A 27,195-nucleotide genomic window follows, 5' to 3' on the forward strand; every position below is an offset into this window, starting at 1 on the left:
GTATTCTGTGTTATGTAATAATTGTCACCAGAAGATACATCATTGACTTTATTCAATATAATTGAATTTTAACATAAACCCTGTTATTTACAAACAGGTAGATCTCCCCCCCCCCCTTTTTACCAGGAAAAAAATTCTTACTTTTGATAGGTGAAGAAGAAAAGCAAACTGTACATCTTTCTGGCAGAAATGCTATTTAAATTACCTTTCATGTAACATGTCTTTTGCTTTAATTTGTCCTCTGGAATAAATTCAATGTAATTCAGGTTTTAGATCATGTACTACAGTTGTTTTTTTAATACAGGAAGCAGTAGCTCCCATTGTGAAGTTGCTGTATTCTTTCTCGGATGTTTGAGACGCTTTTTATTTAGACGCTTGAATAGTCATGCTAGTGTTTGTTTACAGTACTGTTTCAAGTGTGGCTTTAGTAGTACCTTTTCAGGCTAGCTAATTTTTCATATAGCACAAGCTTTCACAGGCTACAACCTAGCAAAGGTGTAATCCGCCTTGAGACCCAGTGAGAAAGACGGACTGTAAATAGTGTAAATAAAAATGAATAAATAGAAGTGAAAAAGCAGAAAGCTGGTCAGAGAGTTAATGCAGTTTTACCTTCAATAGTCTCTCCTTTTAATGGGACAGGAATAGAATTCCTGTTCGGTAGGGGTTGCCAAGTCCCTCTTTGCCACTGGTGGGAGGTTTTTGGGGCGGAGCCTGAGGAGGGTGGGGTTTGGGGAGGGGACGGACTTCAATGCCATAGAGTCCAATTGCCAAAGCAGCCATTTTCTCCAGGTGAACTAATCTTTATCGGCTGGAGATCAGTTGCAATAGCAGGAGATCTCCAGCTTCTACCTGGAGGTTGGCAACTCTACTGTTCAGACACTACACACAGGACAGAATTTATTTTCTAGAGTATGGCCTGGAGATCTGCTAAAATACAACTGATCTCCAGACAGGTCATTCCCCTGAAGAAAATCCTGCTTTGGAGGGTAGATTCTGTGGCATTATCCCCTGCTGAGGTCCCTCCCCAGGCTCCATCCCCAAATCTCCATGAATTTCCCAGCCTGGAGTTGGCAACCCTAACTTGTCTGATTTTGATCATTGGTGCAGAGTGGGTACATAATTTTTACATGCATCCAGTTATTGCCATAAAGCGAATTTTGTGCATCCAACAAACTTGCTATGTAGTTGGTTCTTTTAAAAGTATAGTGCAGGATCTTGTGGGAAACTAGAATGGGAACAATGCCAATTAACTATGTTCATATGGATGAATCCTGATTAAATGGCTGATACAAACTTGGAAACTTCCACAAAGACGGTTAGGCCACAAAAATGTTTACTAGACTGTCTGTCTACACAGAACTATGTTTATTAAAATTAGTTTTATATTTTTGGCCAAAAAGACAAGAACCGGCAGCTTTTGTAAAGTTTTTCTTCCTGGTCACCTGGAGGTGATTTCTTATTCCCACAAGCAATCAGAGAGTTGTCATTTACAAGTCTGTTGATAAATACTCATGCCATTAAAACAAAACAAAAAAATCCTAACATAAATGACCCATCCTGGATGCTTAAATCTGGGTTTGGTTAGGAAGTAATGTTTCTTAATAAGAATGTTGGTGTTGCCACTTCCCATAGTCTGTTCTTGGGATAAATGAGTCTCCTGGGCTTCTTATCCATGTAAATATTCATGGAAAACTATATTTTAATGGAGGGAAATGAAATTACACGTTTGTGCCTAAAAATACCAAAGGTAACATAAGTACAAACAGCTGTTTTCAGCTGAAGAAAGATCAGAATTACATTGGCAGGACTTTGCAATGCCTCCACTGGTGGATCAGTCTGCTTAGCTGCGGAACAACATAAGAGCGAAACGAGATAAGAGGGAATTTTTTTCCACTTGGCACACTGTCTGGAATTATAGCCCTTGTGGTAGATAGTGTGGTAATATTAAAAGAAACTCTGATTAAGCCCCACTTTGTTGTGTACCCTTGGTCACCATGACGGATGTCTTTCATCAGGAAAGTGACAGGGGGACGTGAGTCCCTGCTGATTCTCCTAAATGTCTCGGTAGCGTTCGAAACCGTCGTCCGTGGCATCTTTATGGATAGGCTTGCTGGGTTGAAAGTGCTTCAGTGGTTTCATTCTTATTTGACTGGTCAAATCCAGAAGGTGGTGCTGGGAGACTGCTGCTTGCCCCATGGCATTTATTCTGTGGGGTCCCACAGGGTTCCACCATGATCTCTGTACTGTTTAACATCTACATGAGAGCCAGTGTGGTGTAGTGATTAGGAGTTGTGGTCTCTAATCTGGAGAACCGAGTCTGATCCCCCACTCCTCCACATGAGTGGCGGAGGCTATTCTGGTGAACCGGTTGGTTTCCCCGCTCCTACACCTAAAGCCAGCTGGGTGAACTTGGGCTAGTCACAGCTCTCTTAGAGCTCTCTCAGCTTCACCAACCTCTCAGGGTGTCTGTTGTTGGGAGGGGAAGGCAGTTGTAAGCTGGTTTGATTCTAAAGTGGTAGAGAAAGTCAGCATATAAAACCCAACTCTTCTTCCTCCAGGACATCTCTGTCTATTTACCAGGGTTTAGTTTTGCCATGCAAATGGATGCTTGTTCTCTGATAAGTGAAGCAAACTGATAGGATTGGTCTGCCTGTTTTTCATTCTATTTCCACAATAACTTGTATACTTTTATGCTTTTCAAATCCTCTTTTTTTCTGTTTATATTAAAGTAGTTCCTATCATTGTGGAACTTCTGGGGTTTTTTTGTTTTGTTTTTTTGCAATTTTGACCCAATGCAATATATTTTGTTATTAAATGAGCATTCCTTATTATGGATTTCTTGTGTTTTCTTTCATGTGTGGATTGATGGGTGACCTAGAGCTTACAAGAGCCTGTAAATAAACTGACGGAGAATGAAGAAAAGGAGGAGCTGCGGCTAGAGAACATCAAATCAAAAGATGATCAACAGAGTCAGTAAGTCTTGTGATATACATCTTGGAACATATTAACCATTTGCATGACTAGGTGCTTCCAGATTTCTTTTGGCTATGTCATTGAAAAAGAAATAGTATTTCTGATTGGGAGTATAGAAAGCTAGCAAGTGACTAAGCAGATGAGACTTGAAACAATACATCAGCGTGAAGGCCTCCTTTGACCTTTTCCCCGTAGTCTTTTTCTGGTAGTCATTTCTGACTGCCTTAGTCACATGAACCGGCAACCCTTACCCTACCCCCAAGAAAATAGTTTTACAGCTCATATGAGGTGCTGCAGAGGAAACTTCAGGGTGAAATCCTCTGCTCAGACATGAGGACCTGTGCCTAAGGACTATATTTTCCCTTATCTCCAAGTGTGGCAGGCGTCCCAAAGAAAAGCGTAGTGCTTCCCTGAGCTTTTTGTCTGTGGTGGGAGGCAAAAACTAAGTTTGTTTTAAAAGAGGCTGAACCTGTTGGAAGAACCTCCTGCTTTTATGGACTGTTTGGTTCCCTAAGCTGAATATTTAACAGCTTCTTCTCTTAAAGCTGAAGCCCTCATGGAAGAACACATTAGGAACATGCTGTGTCTGAATGCAAAATACACGTAATTTTTGCCCTTTGTACAGTGTCCCAGGCACGTCTCCATGGTAGTCCTTCTATATGTAGAAACAGTATTATAGTTGGAATAATCTTTTTGTCTGCCAGTCTGCTTGAACCTCAGCTGGGACCAAGTCCTGGCAGCATAATTTGCCCAGTTTTGCTTCTCTTCATTTATAGCGAGCATCTCCTGAGCTGGAAAAGTGACATCTTCACACAATGTGTAGTGAACTTGTGGAACTCCCTGCCCTAGGATGCAGTGATGGCGGCCAACTTGGAAGGCTTCAACAGGGGAGTGGACATGTTCATGGAGGAGAGGGCTATCCATGGCTACTAGTCAAAATGAATACTAGTCGTTATGCACGCCTATTCTCTCCAGTCTCAGAGGAGCATGCCTATTCTGTTAGGTGCTGTGGAACACAGGCAGGAGAATGGTGCTGCAGCCATCTTGTTTGTGGGCTTCCTAGAGGCCCCTGATTGGCCATTGTGTGAACAGACTGCTGGACTTGATGGGCCTTGGTCTGATCCAGCAGGGCTTTTCTTATGTTCTTATAGTTTAGTGGGACAAAGAATATCATATGAACACATGAAGCTGCCTTATACTGAATCAGACCCTTGGTCCATCAAAGTCAGTATTGTCTAATCAGACCGGCAGTGGCTCTCCAAGGTCTCCGGCAGAGGTCCTCCACCTCACCTACTTGCCTAGTCCCTTTAACTGGAGATGCTGGGGATTGAACCTGGGACCTTCTGCATGCCACGCAGATGCTCTACCACTGAGCCACAGCTCCATCCTTTAGTGTTCCTTTTGTACACAGGAGTTGGAACTGATCCACTGCCCATTTTGACTACTGATTAGCTTTTGTAATTTATCCTGGGTTTGACATGTAATCCAGTATATCGGTAAAAGTGTATCCTGAGGACTGCGCCTGGTGGGATTTTAGTTACTGGGGTCAGGAAGAATATAGAAATGGGCTGGTCAGGCTGTGAGGAGAAAAGGAAAAAATGAACTGAACTTTCTTCTGTGGAAACATACAGAGATCATTCTCTTCTGCTGATGTGGCCATCGATTCCTAAAGGGAGTAGATGCATCTTCATCTGGTGTCTCAGCTGTGACCATTCTGCCTTGAGTGACTCTGCTAGGAGTATAACCTCTTGACAGAGTCTAAACTCCTTGTGCTGTTGGTCTAGGCTTCACTAACACACACAAACCCCTTCACCATGTTAAGGTGTGTGTCCGGTGGGGGAGGGGGGTGTAATCCTATGGTGTCCCAAAAAGTGTACATAACTGATACGAACTTCTTTTCCAGCCTGCCCGATGTAAGTTGCTCAGAAGGTTATGCGCACGAGTTCTTTTTTGTCCCTTTCCAACGCAAAGCTGGAAGGGTCTGCAAAAGCAGTATGCTGACGGGATTTCCCCCACCCCCTTCCTCCCTCTTTCTCTTCAGAGCTTCTTTCAAAGAGCTTCTGCAACCTCGCTGTGTCTGCGTTCCTCTTGTAGATCTCAAGGAACAGCTGATCTGTCCTCAGTGCTTGGCTGATGGTTCAGATAAGATCACAGTGTGACATCAGGCATAGGGTATCAGAGATCCCTGCCAAGGCAGTACATCAGTTGCCATGTAACCCCTCCGGTGGCTCTGCGGGCCCGCTCTGCGCCAAGGTCAAGGAGAGGAGCTGCTCCCTGCCTCCCACCAGAGTATCAAATAATATTCTTGAAATGTTTAGAAGAAAAGCCAAAAGTGCTCTCAGCCTAATGTTTCTCAGTACAGATCAAGGGCAAGCTTGATGTTGTTTTTGCAGTCCATTGTAGTTTTAGGCATTTTAAAAAGAGAGAAAACACAGATGCAAACTTTCTCAATTCTCTTGGTCAGGACAAGCACTGTTGGCAGTCTGTGCTTTAAGCTGTATATGTACAACACTATCATTTGTTCAAAACGGTCAGTCTGGAGAATTTGGGGGAAAGCTAGCTGTCCTGTAATTGAAATGAAGGATTTTTTGACCCAATCTAAGTCGTTTTGGGGATACTCCAAGTTTTACTCTCCTTAGTCTCGCTTACACAGGTGCTTATTAATGCTTTTTTTTTTTTGCATCCATTGGAGGATGTGGTGGAACGGAACAATGGCAAAGAAAACTCGCTATGGTAATAAGGCAGTTGTGGAGATTGAGACATTTTAACATGCATAACAAATTTCAAATTATTTTTGCAGCAGTCTGTTTGGGAAAGGTTTGGGAATTTTTTTAGTCTTCCCATCTGATCAGAGCAGCACATTCTGCTCTCTTGAGAAATTGTATTCACAGGCAACCTTCCTCCCTTCATAGTTAGTTTTACTATCTGGCATGCTGTCATACCGTCTGTATGAGCCAGCATGGTATAGTGGTTAAGAGCGGCAGACTCTGATCAGGAGAACCAGGTTTGATTCCCCTTCTCCTCCACATGAGTGGCGGACTCTAATCGAGTGCTGTGTTGGTTTCCCCACTCCTACACATGAAGCCAGCTGGGTGACCTTGGGCTCTCTTAGAGCTCTCTCAGCCCCACCTACCTCACAAGGTGACTGTTGTGGGGAGAGGGAGGGAAGGAGATTGTAATCCAGTTTGATTCTCCTTAAAAGCTAGAGAAAATCGGCATATAAAAATCAACTCTTCTTCTTCTAGCATGATGGCTTGTGATCAGCAACATCTTGTTATTGGTGAGCTACTAATGTGCAGGGGGTGATCCAGCGGCTCTGCTGGAAGGCGTCATGACGTGGCAGCAGAGACACCGGGACTTGCCGCTTCAGCAAGTTGCAGGCATATGGATGCCGAGTGGGTAATAGTGCAGACGATGGCGGAAGTAGCAGGAATGTCTGCCCACTCAGCAGCTGTGCACCTGCACAATATTGCAGTAGCAGCCTCTGCCCACGACATGACATCGTCAGATGAGAGCATCAGATCCCACTCCATCACTCAGTAGCAGCAGCAGAAGCTTGTACTACTAGCAGAATAGTATTTGTGACAATAACCCGCTGTAGCAGTTGGTTTATCCCACACTGAGTGTTAATTTGCTGGAGCAGGAAACCTTTAAGAATGCCAGTCATTCACAACTTTATTTCATAGAACGTATTGAAATGCCAGCATCCACAACATTTCAAGGTCTCTCAATTATCCCACAGAGCAAAGAAGGGAGAAGGCATCCATAACTTGGTTATATTTTTTCCCTAACATGTGATATGCCAGAAACTAAAACTAAACTCTCGTCTTCTCCCCCTCTCTTCAAAACTAAAACTAAACTCTTGTCTTCTCCCTCTCTCTTCGATTTAAGGTTGATTTCATTAGATGATGAAAGCCACTCCAAGGAACTGGCAGGCTCAGGTATTTTGTTGATTATGTCTTTCCGATGCCCCGTTCTTCATGTTTATTAGTTATCTTAAGGGGATGCAATTTGAATATTTTGGGTTTTTTGCTACCTATCTGTACTGCATTGTTGGAGAGTGTTTTCCATCCAAGCTCTAGAAATTTAAATCACGTGGAATCAATTATGAGCAGAGATTGGGTTTTTTCTTTAACAACGGTCAGGGGATCTAGAAAAATAAGAGGACCCTCTGCATGCTTATGCTTGCTACCACTGCTTGATGGAACGTCTCTGCCTCTGTCTCCTTCAGCTGGAGAAACATAGCAGCGCACTGTGATTGCTATTAATTCCGGGATACATTCTCTCCCCTATCCTGTTCCAGGAGAGAGAGACTGTGCAGCTAATGCAGCCATGGCATTCTGCTATGTTTCTTCAAATGTGCAGGAGCCCCATGGGTTCTCCATGTGTGTTCTTTCCTTGACAAGTGAAAGCATGCGCACAGATACAATAGTGATGGAGCTAGGCCCGGCTGCAGTTCTAATTTGCCCCGAGTGAGTGCATTGTCAAGGCACGTACATTTATCTAAACTCTGATAAATCAATAATGAAAGGGAAAGGAGGACTCTCTGTTCCCAACTGAGGGATTTTATCAGCTAAACAATAGGACCAGCCAAGGAAAAGATTTGCCTTTTGAAATATTTTGTAATAAAGCAAGATCTGCCTTTTGAAATATTTTGTAATAAAGCCATTCCCTATCATGATCAGATTTACCTCTGTTTCCAAATCACTGTGCAGATGGAGGGATTCCATCAAATATACACTGAATAGTGAAATATTATTTATCTGACAGTAGTAGGGTTTTTACCAAAAGCAGGAATACCCCCCTAAGTATCTTGTTTTCTTCACAAGTGACCTTCCATCTTGTGGTGGTGATTTCTTTAATTTAGGAAGAGGCAAAGCAGGAAAGGTTGTGTCAAAAAGAATCTTGATTTTTATACGTTTTGCTTTTTAAAAACATTAATCTTGATAAATGGCACAGCGTATTTGGAAATCATCCAGTGTCTCTTTAAGTGGTGGTCCATTACACAGAATGGGCATGGATCCTAGCATTTTGATGAGGTGATCATTGAATTAATTTGTAGGCTGGACTTGAATGGATGGGGAAATTGATTTGAGGAAAAGCCCAAGTAAATTCGAATTAAGGTTTCCCTCATTGCCTGCCAATGGTCTACAAAATGGGGGAGGGCCTAGATACATTAAACAAATATTGACAGGAATACACCTTTGCGGAAGTTTTTTTTAAAGTTGTTAATATCCATTAAGATGTGCAGATGAAGCTTGATTTGGATCAGAAGCAGGGCCTTCTCAATCACCTTTCCAAAATTATGGAATGCTTTTCCTTTTGATACTCGCCTACCCCCCTCAGTGATCTCATTTGGGGGAGTGTGTGTGGATAAGGACTGTCCCCTTCTGTGAGGGATTTGGGGGAGTTTGTGTGTAAGAACTGCGACTGACACATTGATTTTACCACTGCTGTGTTTGTGTGTTTGCTGGGTTGTCTGTGGCTTGATTTTTTAAAAGTGTTTTTTAACAAGACGCTGCAAGCCTACTGTTTCATCTCTGGGTGGTGAACTGATTTGGAAATGTTATTAAAGTTAAGGAGCACTGCATGTATTTAGGAACATGTAAATAGATGAACTCAACAGTCTGGTACAGTTAAGTAAGAAATCCTGCCAGGTGATCCTACTAGATAAGCTTTGAAGAGCATTCCATGTCTGAAACTATGTCTCTACTGGTATTGACTTTACTCAGTAAATATTTTTGTTTTATAGCAGAAGATGCCAAGGACATCCTGAGTACCTTTGGGGAGAGCTTCAACCACAGAGAGAATTCAGGTGTGTTTCCTAGATTAATGAAAACAACAGCACTGAAACTGACACATGCAGATTAATGATTTCCATTTTCCTTTGCTTTATTTTTAGGAGCTATAGATGACTTATTAGACTTGAAACCTGAGGAAAATGGTATGTAACGTCTTTATCTAACTGGTTTCTGCAAACCAAATACAGTATAATTTGGTCTTTACATTGTACAAGCTATGGGTGATCATTTTGCTTTGGGGTGCAAGGGGATAAAAAAGAAAAAAATATACTCAGACTGTGGGCTTTCGGTTTGATACTGGTGTGGGAAAGTATCCTTTCTGAACCACTTCTAATGATAATGAAACTGTCAGGTTCCTTAACGTCAAGTATTATTGTAGGCCTTGGATGGTCTTGGTAAAGGTCCCCTGTGCAAACACCGGGTCATTCCTGACCCATAGGGTGATGTCACATCCCAATGTTTTCTAGGCAGACTTTTGTTTTTTTATGGGGTGGTTTGCCAGTGCCTTCCCCAGTCGTCTTCCCTTTACCCCCAGCAAGCTGGGTACTCATTTGACCGACCTCGGAAGGATGGAAGGCTGAGTCAACCTGAAGCCAGCTACCTGAAACCAACTTCCATTGGGATCGAACTCAGGTCGTGAGCAGAGCTTGGACTGCAGTACTGCAGCTTACCACTCTGTGCCACGGGGCTCTTGTCCAGTGGGTTTTAGCCAGGTACATTTGAGGCCAGCTGTTCTTCAATAGAGTTTCAATGTATGAGTTTCTATGGATTCGTGTTACATAACGCACTCATCCTGGCAACTACCTTTTGGGGGAGGGGGTTGTGTCTAATTGTGACGTTTCCGTTCAGTTCAATTCCATTCAAACCTTTATTGACATAGAATTGTGAAGTTTCTTATACCAATCCTCCAACTGTTGCTGGCATCTGAGGGTGGATTTCCACAGTCCATTTTGAATCTTAAAATTATCACATCATCATTTCTGTTTCTTTCTTTTTTTGCTTTGACTATATATTGCAATGCAGCATGGGTGGCAAGGGCTACTAGGGATGCGCAGCCAAAAAAAATCAATTTTTTTTTGTTCTGGATATTAGGGAGTTGTAATATATTGGTATTCACAGTTTTCTGGATTCCAAAAACCAGTTTTGTAATTGGATCTGGGTTTGTTTAAAGATTCTGATATTTTCAGCTCCATTATTCCCTATGGGGAATCTTTCCAGGGACTGGAGGGGCTCTTTTTTAAAGCTACTGGTACCAAAATTGCAGCAGAATTGCTGGTACTGTCCTTTAAATAACACTCAAAGTTCAAGTCAATTGGATTTCTTGGGCCCCTGAACAGGGTGCTCCCAGCCATCCTCTGCTAATTCCTAAAGGGGTGGGGAGTGAAAACATGTAAAACCCGAGGATCCATGCCAATGTACAACCCAAGAATCTCCCAAGCCAAATAGACTAGGAAGCAAGTCTATCAAATGCAAAAGCAAGGAATCCAGCTAAAGTACACCTGAGAATTTGCAGCAACGTCAAACCCAAGAATCTATTGCAAGATAGCAAACCTGACATGAATGACTCGAACACAACTTTGCAAAGTCAACAGGAACAATTTAAAAAGCATAATCAATCTGGCAAGTTGACAAATAAATCTGGCAAGCTGATACCAAGCCTGGGGTGGGGGGGAGAGAGAAAGAGAGAGAGAGAGAGAGATCCTGGGAGCATTCAAATGCTAGCTCCCGGTACTCCCGGTTAATACTGAATATTTCTGGGATTTTTCAGGCCCCATTTATCGGTATCCTGGAAAATCATGGATACTATCTGGAAGTCCGAATATGTAAGAAAAATACTGATAAATAGTACCAGTTGTTACTTCATGAGTGGGTAATAAGAAGCAGCCACCATGTGGAGTCTATGAAGTGACCTTGTTGTGAAGTCACTACTTTTGGTAACTGTGGATTGAGCCTTGCTTGACTGGCTGCTGAAGTCACATTTGTTGTCTGTGAACTCCAGAAAGACCAGATTTTCTTCCTGAGGAATAAGTGAACAATTAAAACCTGTTGTTGTTTTTCCACAAGCAAATGTCACACTGCTTAAAGTTGCTTCCCTGTAGGATACATATGAAAGAGTATGAGAACCCATGTTAAAGGAGGGAGTAATATCACTTATAAGGAGCCCTGTGGCACAGAGTGGTAAGCTGCAGTACTGCAGTGCAAGCTCTGCTCACAACCTGAGTTCGATCCCGACAGAAGTTGGTTTCAGGTAGCCGGCTCAAGGTTGACTCAGCCTTCCATCCTTTCACGGTCGGTAAAATGAGTACCCAGCTTGCTGGAGGTAAAGGGTAGATGACTGGGGAAGGCACTGGCAAACCACCCCATAAACAAAGTCTGCCTAGGAAGCGTCGGGATGTGACATCACCCCATGGGTCAGGAATGACCCGGTGCTTGCACAGGGGACCTTTACCTTTTTAATATCACCTATAGCAACAGAATCAAAAGTTTGTGATAATTTCAGCAGGTAATGCTGTCTAAGCTACTGAGTTTTCATATCCATCGGTGACTTCTGATGCTTTTGCCACTTTAGCAAATGTGTGTCCGTGTTGAATTTTCCCATTTCTTTTCTCTTCTTACCTACTGTCATCAGTAATTTCTGCTAATTGGTTAGTACAAATCCATGTTACTGTGCATGAATCCATATGCACAGTTTTTTAAAAAGGGAAATAATAACTGAATATACATCAGTGCCATAGGAAACCCCACATCAAGCTGCCAAGTTTGCTTTCAAATATAGAAGCTGCAGACTTCATGAAGGGCAAAGCCGCCAGGCATCTGGCATAACATCAGTTAAAGTGGCTTTGACCACACTATCCGTCAACGCTGATCATTCCACACTCACCTAACAGAAAAACCAGCACTGGTTGTAGTGTGCAATTTTCATTTTCTTAGATTCTGCATGCAGAGTAATGTAGTTTTATGTAATGTTTTATGTCACCTTCAGAATGTCTCAATTTGCTGTTGCGGCTAGGAAGATCAGAGCTCTTGAAGCTATTAAGAAAAATTCTGTACAGGAAAGCAAATGAGTGTGATCTTTGTTTTAATAGAGATTGTGTATGAAATAGTTTTTATCCAGGCAATGTATATTGATGCAGTTTCATCCTTTTTAGATACCATTTTCAGCTTTTTGTACATATGTAAGGATATTTTGTAATGGCCTATGGCTAAACAAATAAATGAATTCTATGTTATGTAATGTTTTACCTGCTAAGATTATCCCATACGTTTGATTCTGTTTTTATATGTTCTGTTAATTCCCTTCTTTAAAATGTGTTCTTGTACTCTTTTCCATACTCCTTTTACATATTGTAAATCTACACAGAGAGGGTAGTTGCAGGTTATGTTTCAGTGCATTCATTCTTAGATATTGTGAGAGCCATTTAGAAACTCAAAGGCTAGATTTACCCTTGAAGGAAGGAAGTAGAAGCAAGTTGACACACAGAACAGCAGGGAAAGGAAGGGGAAAGCGACAATGAAGTAAATGAGCAAGCGTGAAGCTTGCTGAGAAGAGCCACAAGAGCTTCTTAGTTTCCAAGGGTAAGCATGAGCTTTCGGGAGTCAAAGTTCCTGTCATCAGATATAGATATCTTCTTGGCCTTTAAGGTGCTACTGGACTCGAAAAGAGCTTCTTAGGGAATATACAGCTGTACTTTTTAGGATATCAAATTTGTATACAGTTCATCTTCATGAAGTACAGGCAGTTAAAATTACTGAGAGGATAGCTTTCTCCCGTGGCCATACTTATGTCGATTTTTTTTCTTTCCTGTTGTGATAAATGTGAATTATGGCATACCAGAGGAATGGTGGGCATCTTATCACTGAAACGCTGCTTTTAATATCTGTTGTCACTTCACCACTCCCTGGTAGGCCTTCTAAGTTCCTGGAAGCAAAGCAAGTCCTGCCTAATACAGTGAAACACTATGAGATAGTGCTGGGGTCAGAATTTCAGGCGTCTCAGCAGAAGACAGAGTGGCAGTGGTTTATGCCAGTTATCAGAGGTGCTGTGTAGTTTCTAGGTCAGTGAAATAGCATTCTAGTACAGTTGCTTTTAGCTTGAGCCCTGTAGGTCAGCAATGGGTCATGAAGTGACATATCAGTGGCGCCACCGACTTGTAACATATGCTTTATTGTGCCTGAGCACTGGCTTGCATGCTCTGTAATGTGATTTACTGACTGTGATGAACGGCTAACTGCAAATCATGCTCCCAAGAGGTAGAAGGTGCCATTAAGCACCCAGTTCTGCCACATTTGATGCACTGGGATGAAAGCTTTGGCTGCCATTTTGATACAGCAGGAAGGAAGGCCCTGGTAATAATGTGGTCGACTTCCTACACTGCTGCCCTTTCTTGACAAGTGTGCAACTGCCGAGGAGACAGAAAGCATAAACAAGCAGTTCAAAGCTCAGATCATCTGTGGCCTTCTTGCCGATGCTTGATAAAAAAAGTTTCAGTTGCTGCTTCCTTTTATCGGAGTCGGTTTTATCCATCGTGCGTAGGTGCTTTGATTCTCCCATGTGGTGTTGACTCATAAGCTTGTTTAAAAGTCAACTCTGTCCCCTGCCTCTCCTCCCTCGCACCCCCCAATCGCTTTGCTGTGACGTCGTTGTGCTCTCTAAAAGAAAGCTCCTCTGTAAGGACGAAGACAGTTGCTTTAAAGTAAAACCTGCTGACTGTAGTGACCCCCGTGCTTCAAAAGGTTCTTTCATCCAGATGCTCCTGATATGCCCAACTCCTTACAAGAGTTTATGATGGCTGCTAGTTTTATGTGGGGAGAATCTAATTTGCTTTAGGGTATTTAGCCAACTGAAGCTTTACTATCTTTTTGTGCATTTTAGCGCCTCTTTGAGATAGGCTACTGAGGTCCGCCATGAAGCAACAGTGAAGCCCGAAATCCTATTGGAGATACTCCTCCAAGAAGAACCAGCCTCATATTCATTGTGGCAGCTGTGGGACAAAACTTTCAGCACTGTAAAGCTTGGCTGGAGACAGTGCCAGGCTGCATCCCATTTCTGCCTTTGGTTCCAGTATTAGTTGGGATTCTTGATATTCTGTTCTTGCCCTCCCATTTTCCCATTTTACATGTCTAGTAAAATGCTGTTTTATGGAGCACACAAGAAGCAGAGAAAGTACATAAACTGGGGCCCCAAGCATTCACATTGAAACTGGAAACCTATGCAATAGCCAAACACCCGTTCTGCAAGATGGTGTGGGGGGGGGGGGGGCAGAAAGGAAAGGTAAACGTTTACCTGCAATAAATGCACATTCCCAGTTTTGAGCTATGGTGGCATCTCTAAAACCGTTGTGTGTAGTTCTGGAAGTATTCTCTGGGAGAAGCTCCTGTTTGTGATCCCTGATAAGCGGGTTGAAACGTTGTTAGCCAAGGCTGATTTGCTAACTGTTGTGAGCCTGCAAACCATGGCGTGCCTGACAGATTTGCTTGAACGTGAAGGGTGGCGTGCTCCACAGTGCTGCTCAGGCATTGTGTGTTCACCGCCATTTGAATCTGCTCTGCATCTAACACACAATCAGGCTTGAACAGGGCATCATGTCCTGAGGCGTATCCTCCTACCCAAACCCCTGTTTGTTTATTTTTGTTTTTGATAACATTCAGGGACTGCCAAGGGACTGGGGCAGGTTGCCGTCCTGTAGTTGCTGCAGTGTACAGCAGCCACAGAAGCATTGGTGAAGCTACGCACACTTGTCCTGGTGTGGAAAACACCAGTCATTTTGCCCAGTGAAAATGCTTTCACTCTTTGCACAGGTGTATTCGGTTGAGCACCATGTCTTCTCCTGGACTGACTATCCCCTTTTCCCCAGTGCACACAGCAGATGCATTCAGATATCACAAACGTGGGGCAATTTGTTTGTGATAGGCATTGACCTGGCTTGTGCACTCCCTCACTCCTTTTCTTACCCACAGAATGCAGCTGAAATCTTCTTGGTTTCAGAATCAAATTCTAGTTTATCGTGACATTCCAGTGCGGGCACCTGAAGAATTTTGAGTGTTTCTTCCCCACAAACCAGGAGTCTTAAACCACATGGGGAGCAGAGGGGGAGTCATGAGCATAACAGCATAACAGATGCTTGCCCTTAATGAACAGACTTCCATCTCTTTATGATGTCTGAACAGAGGCAATCCCTTTGCAAAGGACGGCCACATCTCATTGTGTTCCACATTGGTTGGACACCTAGATCCTACTTACTTTCTATTTACTCAGTCATCTGGAAGAGAGGACTTCCCACGCTTCTCAGTGATGTGCTTCCTTCATTTTTCATCTCCTAGACATCTGGACCAGCAGCATAAGCCCCTCCCTGTCCAACGAAGTTCCTTGTTTGAAGGCTCTACTTGCTAGGAATAAAGTTACTGTCATGTTACTAAGTAATCCATCTTCAATATATCTAATTCCCAACATGGCCCAATCTGTGGATTCTTATATCCAGAGATCGAGGCTGTGGACAAAGACATATCTTTCTATAAACCTGAGAAAAGCCTCAGTTTTGCAGAAGACTCTGAAATTCAGAAGGAAGGAGTGAAGGAAACAGGGAAAGCTGAGGTTCTAGGGGCTGCCAGGAGGAGACAAAGGGGAAATAGTGTGGGGAAGAAGATACAGAGGAAAATGAGGTGTCCCCCACAACTCCTTGCAGGTTCCCCACAGTGCAACTGGGACCAGCCTGATGGCAGGCACTGCACAACTGGGCCAGTTTTTTTTCCAGAGAGAGGCTGCCAGGGGAAGGAAAGGAGGAAAAGCTGAAGGCAAAGGGGCAGATTAAGGTAGGTTAGCTGGTGACTAAGAAACTATACATAATAAGAAACTATAAATGCTCAGGTGAAATTCCAAAGTAAATGCCAAAGTAGGAGGAGTATTTAGAAGGTTGTGTACATCAATCACTTTCCTTAAATGGAATTAATGGTACCTATATCCTTCCAGGTGGATCTAGAAGGGCAGCCCTAAGTATATATCCACCTCTGCTCTTTACTGGATCTTTTACGTGGGTGCTCCTGTTTTTTCTGCAGCATCGAAGGACCCACGTGCAACCTCCTTGGAGACTGAGGCTAGTGACAAGGATGATATACTGTTGCTGAATGAGATTCTCAATGCATCTTCTTTGGATGACAGCGAATTCAGCAGGGAATGGACAGCTGTCTTTGGAGAGGATCCACTTGCCTACATGGCCACACATTCTTCAGGAGGAGAAACGGAGATCAATCAGTCAACATCCTCATCATCATCTTCTGGCTTCCTTCCTTCTCAGCTTTTAGACCAAAATATGAACGATTTACAGTCCTCCCTTCAAGGTATTGTTTTATTGATGATGATGATAAACTTTTTAGCAATTCAACACTGCATTTCCCCAGTAGCTGGGAACTAGATGAGCCCTGTGACTTTCCCTCATACGAAGCCAGCATGGTTTAGTGGTTAAGAGCCCTGGACTCTAATCTGGAGAACCAGGTTTGATTCCCCACTCCTCCACGTGAAGCCTGCTAGGTGACCTTGGGCCGGTCATTGTTCTCTCAGAACTCTCCCAGCCCACGCAGAGGCAGGCAGTGGCACCTCCGAATGTCTCTTGCCTTGAAAACCCTACAGGGTCGCCATAAGTCAGCTATGACTTGACAGCGCAAGCACACACACACGCAAGCATTGTAACCATGGGCTATGCATGGCGTGTGCATGTGCTTACATGTACACCTTGGGTTGAACACATGAACGCATGAAGCTGCCTTTATACTGAATCAGACCCTTGGTCCATCAAAGTCAGTATTATCTACTCAGACCAGCAGTGGCTCTCCAGGGTCTCAGGCAGAGGTCTGTCACATCACCTACTTGCCTAGTCCCTTTAACTGGAGGTACCAGGGATAGAACCTGGGACCTTCTGTATGCAAAGCAGATGCTCTACCACTGATCCAGACTGTATTAGCATGTTTCACCAATTCTCCCTTTTCGCTGCAGACCCTCCCCCATGTTATTCCTAGGGGTCACCTATCCCCCAGGAGCAGCATTTCATGGAGGTCGGTGAGCTGCAGTGGGCAGAGGGGGCAGGAGGCAGAAACATTCCATTCTGCCATTGGAAAATTTAGTCTGGATCCATCCCCTTAGGTAGTATGCTTGCACACCTCCCAGGATGATCCCCTGTAGCAGATTGGTCATACATGGGGAGGCATATATTTTAACACACACACCCATTTTCATTTTCCCCATGCATCGTGTGCCCTGACCTAAATGGCCCAGTCTAGCCTGATCTCATCGAATCTCAGAAGCTAAGCAAGGTCGGCCCTGGTTAATAAGAACATAGAACATAAGAAAGGCCCTGCTGGATCAGACCAAGGCCCATCAAGTCCAGCAGTCTGTTCACACAGTGGCCAACCAGGTGCCTCTAGGAAGCCACAAACAAGACGACTGCAGCAGCACCATCCTGCCCGTGTTCCACTGCACCCAAAACAATAGGCATGCTCCTCTGATACTAGAGAGAATAGGTATGCAGCATGACTAGTATCCATTCTAACTAATAGCCATGAATACCCCTCTCCTCCATGAATATGTCCACTCCCCTCTTAAAGCCCTCCAAGCTGGCAGCCATCACCACATCCTGGGGCAGGGAGTTCCACAATTTAACTATGCGTTGTGTGAAAAAATACTTCCTTTTATCTGTTTTGAATCTCTCGCCCTCCAGCTTTAGCAGATGACCCCGTGTTCTAGTATTATGGGAGAGGGAGAAAAACGTCTCCCTGCCCACTCTCTCCAAACCATGCATAATTTTATAGACCTCTATCATGTCTCCCCTTAGCCGCCTTCTTTCCAAGCTAAACAGCCCTAAGCATCCTAACTGCTCCCCATAGGACAGTTGCTCTAGTTCCCTAATAATTGGATGGGAGACCACCAAGGAACGCCAGGGTTGTTGTGCAGAGGAAGGCAATGGCAAACCACTTCTATTAGTCTCTTGCCTTGGAAACCCTGCAACTTGACAGCACTTTACACACACGTGTATCGTGTAGCTACTTGTTTTGCGAAGGACATGTACCTTAAAATGAAACTGCTCTTATTAATTTGCACTGCTGGTTCCTTCTGTGCTTCGTACGCAGGCCAGCCTCCTTGCTGCCAGTACTCTGTGTGTTCATCTCTCCCCTGTTTCTTGGGCAGATGGTGGTTGTGGGAGGGAGGCGTAAAGGGTGAAAGGAAAAAATTGCCTCATTATTTTTAGAGCGAAGGGATGACGTGTGTGAAGGGTTCTTAACTCCTCCAGGGTGTTAACGTGGGCTGGTTTGCTTGTCATTTGTTGATGGGAAAATTATTCCTCTGACATTCTTCAGGTAGAGGAAAATAAAAGAGCCTGCCGTAGCAGTACGAAAGCTGTTATTAAAGGGACTTTGTCAAGGCTGGCAGGCCTAAGATAGGAGCATGTTGTCAGTAGAAATTCAGTGGCTGAAATCCATGTACTCTGGCTTCATAGATGTGTCACTAGGGACATAACTAGCTTCTCATTCTAGTTCAAATGTATGATAAAATGGACAGTATTGAAACATTAAAGATGATGTAAGGATGTGGTGTAGCTTGCTGTAGGAAAGCTAGGGACTTCAGCCTAGTCTTGTGTAGGGAAGCTAAAACTGAGCTATGAACTGGGAAGTCTGCAATTCAGATCTTACCTCTGGCATGAATTAAAACTGGCCTGCTTTACAGGCTCGTTGTAAGCATTGCCGAGATGATGTATTTGCATATAAGAGGTAACCTCCTCCTGAGCTAGACTACAGGCTCATCAACCTGAATGCAGAATTCTCTGGCCTCCCGAGATCTCAGGCACTGACCGGGGCTGGCATTGCTTCTTTAATTTCTGGAGGTGCCAGACATGTGCAAAGTGTCTCATCTTGTTAGACTTTGTCTTAAGGCCCAAGCTGCACGTTGCACTGCATTTCATCTAAGTTTTTCTGACTTTTTCAACACTGCTAGCCGTTTTTCCTCTCAAAATTACCATCCTCGAGTGGTTATGGAGCTTCCCCCCCCAGCGAAGGGGAAAGCAGCCGGGGAGGAAGAATGGCTGTTAGGTGTAAGGTGAAGCATCCAGCCAGCGTGGTGTAGTGGTTAAGAGTGGTGGTTTGGAGCGGTGGACGCCGATCTGGAGCACCGGGTTTGATTCCCCACTCCTCCACATAAGAGGTGGAGGCTAATCTGATGAACTAGATTTGTTTCCCCACTCCTACACGTGAAACCGGCTGGATGACCTTGAGCTGGTCACATTCTCTCAGCCCCACCTACCTCATAGGGTGTCTGTTGTGGGGAGGGAAAGAGATTGTAAGCCAGTTTGAGTCTCCCTTAAGTGGTAGAGAAAGTTGGCATATAAAGTTGGCATATAAAAACCAACTCCTCCTCCTCCTTCTTCTTCCCCCCCTCGGGGAGAAAATGGTCAAGGGCCAGTTACGTGGAACTAATCAGGATGTGTCCTCGTGTTGAATATAGAACACAGTTCTATATTTGCCTGTTACTGCCCATCGTCACTCGAAGTGATTCCAACCAAGGGCTTCCCCAGCCTCACTATAAACACTCTTTCTCTCTAAATGGTAGGATTGCTCTTGGGATCTGATACAACCAAAACTTCTGGTATAGGATATAATGTCAACAAAGATAGTACTGAATTCAAGTAGGCATAGCTTTTTTATCTTGGAATGGGCAAATAGCTTTACAGTTTTGATTTTGGTTTCATAGCAGTCCTCTGAGAAGGGTGACGAGCAACTCTCTGCTTCAGTGCTCAGATTCACAAATCACAAAATCACACAAGGTTGGAAGAGACCACAAGGTCCATCCTGTCCAACCCCCTGCCATGCAGGATCCCACAATCAAAGCGCTCCCGAAAGATGGCCATCCAACCTCTGCTTAAAGACCTCCAAATACGGGGACTCCACCCTCCACCCCCTGCCCGAGGCAGCACATTCCACTGTCGAACCGCCCTTACCGTCAGAAAGTTCTTCCTAATGTTTAGGTGGAATTGCTTTTCTCGTAGTTTAAATCCATTACTCCGTGTCCTAGTCTCTGAAGCAACTGAGAACAAGCGAGTTCCCTCATTAACATGGCATCCCTTCAAATATTTAAACATGGCTATCATGTCACCCCTTAACCGTCTCTTCTCCAGACTAAATCATTGAGCAGATTCAGATGAGGAACTGAGGCAGAAGGCTGCTGAGAAGGGATTTGAACACAGGTCTCGTACAACCCCAGTCTGACGCTGGAGGATCTATTGTGATTCCTTATTCTGGCAACATACATTGGGCTGTGACATACGCAAGCGCAAGATGCTTGTTCTTTTAGACATGCATTCAGTAGGTAACAGAAAAGAATCCTAGCAAAGTGGCATTTTCGTTTAACAAGCAAAGCCTTAGTTAGGGTACTTTACAAGCAAGCCACTTACACCACAATGAATGACAACTCTGGGGGGAAAGAAGTTGCCACAATTGGTCCTTCAGGCATGCAAATTGGGGGTTATTTGCATTTATAATACTCTCTCTGTTATTTAACAGGGGGACAGCCTTTAGTGGTAACTTGTAAGAAAAACATGCTCTCTTGAAACTGCTGGATTACATGGACAAACAATGCTACTGCAAACAGCTGACCATGCCAGCTACTAATGTTCTAAAGGGTAGCATGCTGGCTTTGGATCAAGGAATCGTGAATTTAAATCCCTGCCAAGCGATGAACTTTCCCACTGGCCTTGGGCAAGTCTATCAGCTTGGGATCCTTGCAGGTGCTATGGCTATGTGAAAGCCTTCTGAGGCAGGTCGCTGAGAGGACGAAGAAGATGATTGCTTTTGGCACACCAGAAAATGCGTTATTGAAATCACACACACGCACACACAAAAACACATTTTCCATTTGTGACTCCTTGCATGATGTGTGCAGGCTAAAGTTTATAAAGACAGCGGTGAAGTATTGCACATTCCAAAGAGAATGTCTAAATTCAAAAGAGAGGAAGAGAGCATGCTCTAGTACCCCTGAAGAACACAAGGATTACAGGGTATCATAAAATGTTAATGTATGCCACCCGCACATTGCTGCTGCTCACCAAAAGAGGCTACTGCCATTGTGGATTGTGTTAGCAAAGGCCTCATACGCAGGATAAAAGCCTTGATCATTGTTGCTCCAGCTGTGTCAGTATTGGCTCTTGACATTTTGAGCAAAAGAATGACAAAGTTGATCAAGGGCTTAGAATATATGTAATTTGAAAGAAAGAAAAAACTCCACCAACAACGAAGAGCAATTAGATTTGAGTCCAGCAGCACCTTATAGACCAAAAAGATTTTCGGGAGATAAGTTTTCAGGAGTCAAAGCTCCCTTTGACTCTCAAAAGCTTATACCCCAAAAATCTTGTTGGTCCCTAGGGTGCAACTGGACTCAAATCTAACTGTTCTGCTGCAGACCAACACAACTACCCTCTGCGGGGAAAAGGAAGTATTTTAGAGGGCGGAAATATTTGAATGATGGGAAAGATATTCAAGTTGAAGCAGAGCAGAGGTTAGGTTGTATGTCAAAATAAACGTCCAAGAAGAGTTGTCAAGAAACGTTATGAAGCCACCTAGGGACCAACTCAGAACATTGGTCCTGCTTGTCTATCCTGATCAACAGTGGCTGTGCAGGGCAGAGAAAGGCCTTTCTCATCACCTGCTACTAGGGAGTCTTTAACTGAAGAACCTGGGACCTTTGGGCAAGTGAATTATGTGCTCTGCCACTGAGCCATGACACTTCCTCAAGCTGTGGAATTTCCTTGTTAGAGATATACATGGTTGAGAATCCTACCATTGCTGTGTGGGAGTAGGAGGAAGCCTGAGCTGGGTGTTCCCAGAAGTCCATTCCTACTCCATCATTTGAAAGAAAGGCACATTTCTAATGGGTAGGTTATCACAGAGTTGTAAAATCATATATCGAAAAATTATATATTTCCAAGGCATTTCTTTCCATATCAGTCTAAAGTTCCCTTCTTCTTCATCCATGTCAGTATTGTATGGACTATGGGGGATGAGCATTGGGAACATCCATGATACTGAAATCATTCTGCTTGCACAGCATTGTGCGCGCGCGCATCAGAGTTTAGCAGGCAAGAGGAGATGGCATAGATGGCCGATCTGTGTCACAGACACCTCCAATAGACAGAACAAGCAGGGATCTGAGGGATGTCTAGGTCCTTGAGTCTGACTGCGGTGTACTCAAGCCAGCACTTCTCCTTGCCTCTCCAGTGCTTGACCTGCATGCCAGCATGGTTTAGTGGTTAAGAGCGGGGGTTTGGAGCAGTGGACTCTAATCTGGAGAACCGGGTTTGATTCTCTACTCCTCCACATGAGCAGCAGACACTAATCTGATGAACCGGGTTGGTTTCCCCACACCTCCACATGAAGCCAGCTGGGTGACCTTGGGCTAGTCACAGCTCTCTTAGAGCTTTCTCAGCCCCACCTACCTCATTGGGTGTCTGTTGTGGGGAGGGGAAGGGAAAGTGATTATAAGCCGGTTTGATTCTCCCTTAAGTGGTAGAGAAAGTCGGCATATGAAAACCAGCTCTTCTTCCCCTCCTCCTTATCTCCAGTTTAATAAGCTAGAAATGGAAGAAACCTGGACATAAATTGTAGTGCACGCTAGAAAGGGAGTATCTAAGTTTGATGTCTGGCCGATTCACCAAAAAAGATTGACAGCAATCAATTCTTCTAGACCACACAAAGAATCCTGGATTGTTTGGCAATCCCCCCCCCTCCCCGGCCGCCTTTTGTGATGCACTCCCCACAGTGGACACTTTCATCAGTATGGAAGAAAGCAGCAGACAGGCAGCAGAGTTACCAGGGTTCCCCACAGTGCTTGGGGAAAACTGCTCAAGCCGCTGTTTTTCATTGATGTGATGAATTGGAGATCTGTTCCTAAGGCTGCAATCCTGTGCCCAGTTCCCCTGCCTAATCCTATTGAGGCACACGAGGTTTAACCAGCCTACCGTAGAAGTTCAGCTTAAATCTTCAGTCAAGCTATGAATCAATTGAGCATATTGGTGAATTCCCACAGACCAGACAGACTTCCTTCAGGTATGGGTGGCACAAAGTTAAGCATGTACATGGCATTTCTGCAGGCTCAGGAAATTGTTTTCAGCATTTCCTCCCCTCTGTCCCTTGGCCTTTTGGCAAAAGAGGGATCCCACTGGCTTTCTCTATCATTCAACTTTGTCTGTCTGCAAAAATCATATTGTTACTGGGCACATTTATCAGCAATTTTGCCAGGGTGTGTGTGTGTGTGCTGTGGGTCCTTTTGTAGAACAAGTAAATTGTTGTTTGCAGCGCTGTCTGTGCAGGTGAAAGAGAGCCTGGCTTCCTAGGAAAACCCAACTAGGTGTTTTCAGTATTCCACTGGCTATGTGTTTCTCTCATCCAGCTGCCTTTCTAATTGCACAGACTGCTTTAATAAAAAGGCATTCGCTTCTCCCCACCCCCACCCCGCAGGTCTACTTGTATTCCATTTTGCTAATAATAATTAAAGAAATCGTACTTAATTTATATGTATGGGAACTGTGCTGTCTGGCAGGAGTGAACAATCCGGTGTCTGCTTCTATTTTTAAATTTAATTGGGGGTGGATGACTTTTTGTTTGTTTCAACTTTCCCCATTTGGTGCAGCGGCTGGCAGAGGAGGCAGGAGGCTCAGTTTCCCAAATGTCTCCCTGATAATCTTGCCTCTGGCTGCACTTTTGAGTGCAAGCTAGCATAGAGTTTCCGCCAGCAAACACTTTAGCACTGGGGGTGGGGGATCTTCCCCCTGGGCAAATTTCTCCCTTTTAGATGCACTGTATGTTAACAATGAAAATCCACTGTCTAGAGCTACTCTGTAACAGGTTTTTTTTTTAAACTGCTGTCTTTGGCAGAGCCCGCCTGAGCATAGGACAGGTGTTGGCTACTGCAGCTGCCAGTCATTGCTACAAGCAGCTGATCTACCTAGAAAGGGCTGCAGCTTCTTGCTGGCTGGTACCCTGTTCCTTCACAGGTGTGTGAAGAACTGCAGGCTGCCATTTGCAACAGGCTGAAATCTCCCCCCCCCCCCATCAAAGAAGAAGAAGAGTTTCTTTTTATATGCCGACTTTCTCTGCCACTTAAGGGAGAATCAAACTGGCTTACAATCCCCTTCCCCTCCCCACAACAGACACCCTGTGAGGTAGGTGGGGTTGAGAGAGCACGAGTAGCCCAAGATCACCCAGCTGGCTTCATGTGGAGGAGTGGGGAAACAAATCCAGTTCACCCGATTAGCCTCCGCCGCTCATGTGGAGGAGTGGGGAATCAAACCCGGTTCTCCAGATCAGACTCCACCGCTCCAAACCACTGCTCTTAACCACTACACCATGCTGGCTCTCTACACCACTACACCATGCTGGCCAAATCTGTTCAGGATTTCTGCTGTCAAAATTGTCATCAATATGCTGTACTGCCGGTGTGGTGTAGTGGTTAAGAGCGGTGGTTTGGAGCAGTGGACTCTAATCTAGAGAACCGGGTTTGATTCCCCACTCCTCCACATGAGCGGCAGAGGCTAATCTGGTGAACCGGGTTGGTTTCCCCCATTCCTACACATAAGGCCAGCTGGGTGACCTTGGGCTAGTCACAGTTCTCTTAGAGTTCTCTCAGCCCCACCTACCTCACAGGGTGTCTGTTGTGAGGAGGGGAAACAAAGGTGATTGTAAGCCGGTTTGATTCTCCCTTAAATGGTAGAGAAAGTCAACATATAAACACCAACTCTTCTTCTTCTTTGTCTACTGTAGGCTTATGGATTTAACCAAGCAAGACAGTTAAAGAGAGTGCTATTTGCCTTTCCAAGTAAATTGCACCCAAAAATAAACTGCAGTTGACTTTCATTGGAGCAAGTGGGAAGTTTACCCTCAGCAACTGCTTCAGGCAGGAGTCCCCAGTGTGGTGCTCATGGGTGCCGTGGCGCCCGCCAAGTGTTTTAGGGAAGTGGGTGGGGCTAGATTGGGCTTTTGCCCAGCAAGGTTTCCAGTTGACTCTTGGAGATTTGAATGGTTGTGCAGACTTTTTAAAATGTGGCTTTAGCAGCAGCTGCCATCACCGCACAAGGTTCTGCACTGTGTTACTGAAGTTAAGCCGTGGCGATCATTTTGTGGCTGGTTCCGCCTCCTGCGGCAGCCGTTTCATGGCAGCCGTTTTGGTGCTGAGCCCACCGTGCCGTGTCGGGATTCCAAATGTGCCTGCAGGCTCAAAAAGGTCGGGGGGGGGGGGCGCTCCTGGCTTCAGGTATTGCTGCAAGTGGTCGGAGTTCATTAAGTAGTTGCTGATGAATGATGCCAGTGAGACTTTGTTATTGAATTTTAGGTTGGGCAGCCAGCAGCTTCAGCCCTTCCCCTGCGCCGCAGATAGCGCAGAAATCCAGCAACCCGGTCACGAACATCAACAAGATGCCCATGAAAGGTGATAAATTTGTTACCCTTTGGGGTGTTCAGCCTCATGTGTGTTTGCTTTACCAACAAAGCCATTAAAGCTTACCTTCCCCCACCCCCCAGCTGCTTTCAGTTCTATTCACATGAAAGTTTCCTTTCAGGAATTATGATTTAATCAGAGCATAATTTAAGTGATCAGCGCGTAAATTCCTACGCCTGTTTATTTGTTGGTATCCACACAGCCAAGGCAGAATAGCAGTGCAGCAGCGCCACTCAAGTTACAAAGGCTGTTGGCCAGAAACCTCCACTTGATCATCACAGGGACCCTGCTTTGTTTTGACTCGACCGCTTCCCCTTTCCAGTTGGCAATCTGAACTGAAACACTTCTGCCTGCAGGCAGTGTAGGCCCTATTCTGCGGCCTGGCCAGCTTTTGGCATTCCTGATGTCACCACCTGATGTCTTCCTTAATCTCCCCCCTCCCAAAAAGACCCATCAAAGAAAGCGGCAAGGACCAGGGCCAGCCCTCTGTCTCAGAAGGCAGACATGCCCCTGACTTTTGAGGGATGCTCAACTAGTTAAAGCGAACTTGAGTCACTTTGGTGGTGGTACACAAGGCAGAAAGAATACATGTTTTATGGAATGGCCCAGTGCTGGTGGTTTTTTCTATCATCACCAGCACGTTAAAACACATCTCCCGGGATGTCTTGGCCATCTTCTGGTCACTGGGGGTGTGTGGGGGGGAGGTAGTTGTGAATTTCCTGCGTTGTGCAGGGGATTGGACTTGATGACCCTGGTGGTCCCTTCCAACTCTTATGATTCTATGTCAAAGATGTTATCATTTCTTCAGCAGGGCATTCTAAATCTCGTCAAAATGAGTGTTGTTTCTGTCAAGCAAAAAAAAATAAAAACCTGACTTGGTGGGGGCTGTGTTTTATTTTTGCAGAAGCTGCAAGCACCTCTAAAGATTTAACTGCTTGGTTTAGCCTCTTTGCTGATCTGGATCCCTTGTCCAACCCAGACGCTGTTGGGAAAACAGATAAAGAACACGAATTGCTCAATGCTTGAGCAACGCCTTCCTTCACCCTCCATCAAGACTGTTCTGGGGGCTCTAGCGGATTTATAGGAGGAGATCAGTGTGCTGTTGTACGACTTCTCACACCTGTGCCATTCTAATAAAATCAAAGAGATTGACCCTCCCCTTTCTATAGGTAAACAGTTCCTTTGCTCTTGTTTTGTATAAAGAAGCTTCACCTTTTTACGTCTGTGAATGTACTGATGGGGAGTTTCCTTTTGGGGGGAGCTTGCTAACCAGATTAATGTGCCGCCGTAGACCAGCTCTTAGCCGAGAGGCGTTCACAGCCAATATAAGAGCGACATATAAATGACAAACCTATTTTTTATATTTGTGTAAATCAGAAAACAAAATAATGTAATGGGGAAGGGGAACTGCATGAACCAATTGTATATACAGTAGTTTGCAGGATACTGCTGCAATGTGAAAATGTAAACTACATTTCTTTTAGTATCCGTATGCAAAATCGATACTTTGGGTCTAATTGTTAAGAGAACTATATCAAGAGTCCATGAATCAGCCGCGCTCGTTCTCCAACTTTAAATTATTAGGCCAACAGCGTTGCGCACGTCTGCACCCACTGCCCAGACGACTTCCCTCCAGTGCGTTCTGTTGTGCCAACGGTTTCTGCGGTTAGAGAACAAGGCGGCACGGCCTTTGCCAGGATGTGCATTTGCAGCCATTGCGGTTTCCACTCCATGCTCTTTTCATCCCAGCTGGTTTCATACATCCATGTTCTTGAGCCTGTTGTGACACTCTTCTTTAATAAAGATGGTTTTGACACACAAAAAACGTTGCTGTGTGTGAACACCTTCCCTTTTGTCAACTGGAATGTGGGCCATTCACCCAATGGGGACATAATCCTCCTCAGTCACAAGGCACGAATCCATCCCACAGCCAGAAGGCACATTTCGTGCAGTCAG

The 27,195-nt window shown here is 44.6% G+C and overlaps 1 protein-coding gene across 1 annotated transcript in view; it reads left to right on the forward strand.

Moving 5' to 3' along the window:
- Positions 1 to 26,339, forward strand: part of ICA1 (islet cell autoantigen 1) — a 64,780-nt gene extending 38,441 nt beyond the window's left edge. Inside the window, exons 8-15 of the mRNA XM_056857371.1 lie at positions 2,879 to 2,973; positions 6,865 to 6,914; positions 8,726 to 8,788; positions 8,876 to 8,917; positions 9,474 to 9,476; positions 15,828 to 16,109; positions 25,135 to 25,230; positions 26,144 to 26,339. Of these exons, the coding sequence (XP_056713349.1) occupies positions 2,879 to 2,973; positions 6,865 to 6,914; positions 8,726 to 8,788; positions 8,876 to 8,917; positions 9,474 to 9,476; positions 15,828 to 16,109; positions 25,135 to 25,230; positions 26,144 to 26,265 (753 nt within the window). The 3' untranslated portion in view covers positions 26,266 to 26,339. The remainder of the gene's footprint in view (positions 1 to 2,878; positions 2,974 to 6,864; positions 6,915 to 8,725; positions 8,789 to 8,875; positions 8,918 to 9,473; positions 9,477 to 15,827; positions 16,110 to 25,134; positions 25,231 to 26,143) is intronic.
- The last annotated feature ends 856 nt before the right edge of the window (positions 26,340 to 27,195 follow it).

This window comes from Euleptes europaea, chromosome 11 (assembly GCF_029931775.1).
Source record: "Euleptes europaea isolate rEulEur1 chromosome 11, rEulEur1.hap1, whole genome shotgun sequence".
In the NCBI taxonomy this organism is placed as follows: Eukaryota; Metazoa; Chordata; class Lepidosauria; order Squamata; family Sphaerodactylidae; genus Euleptes; species Euleptes europaea.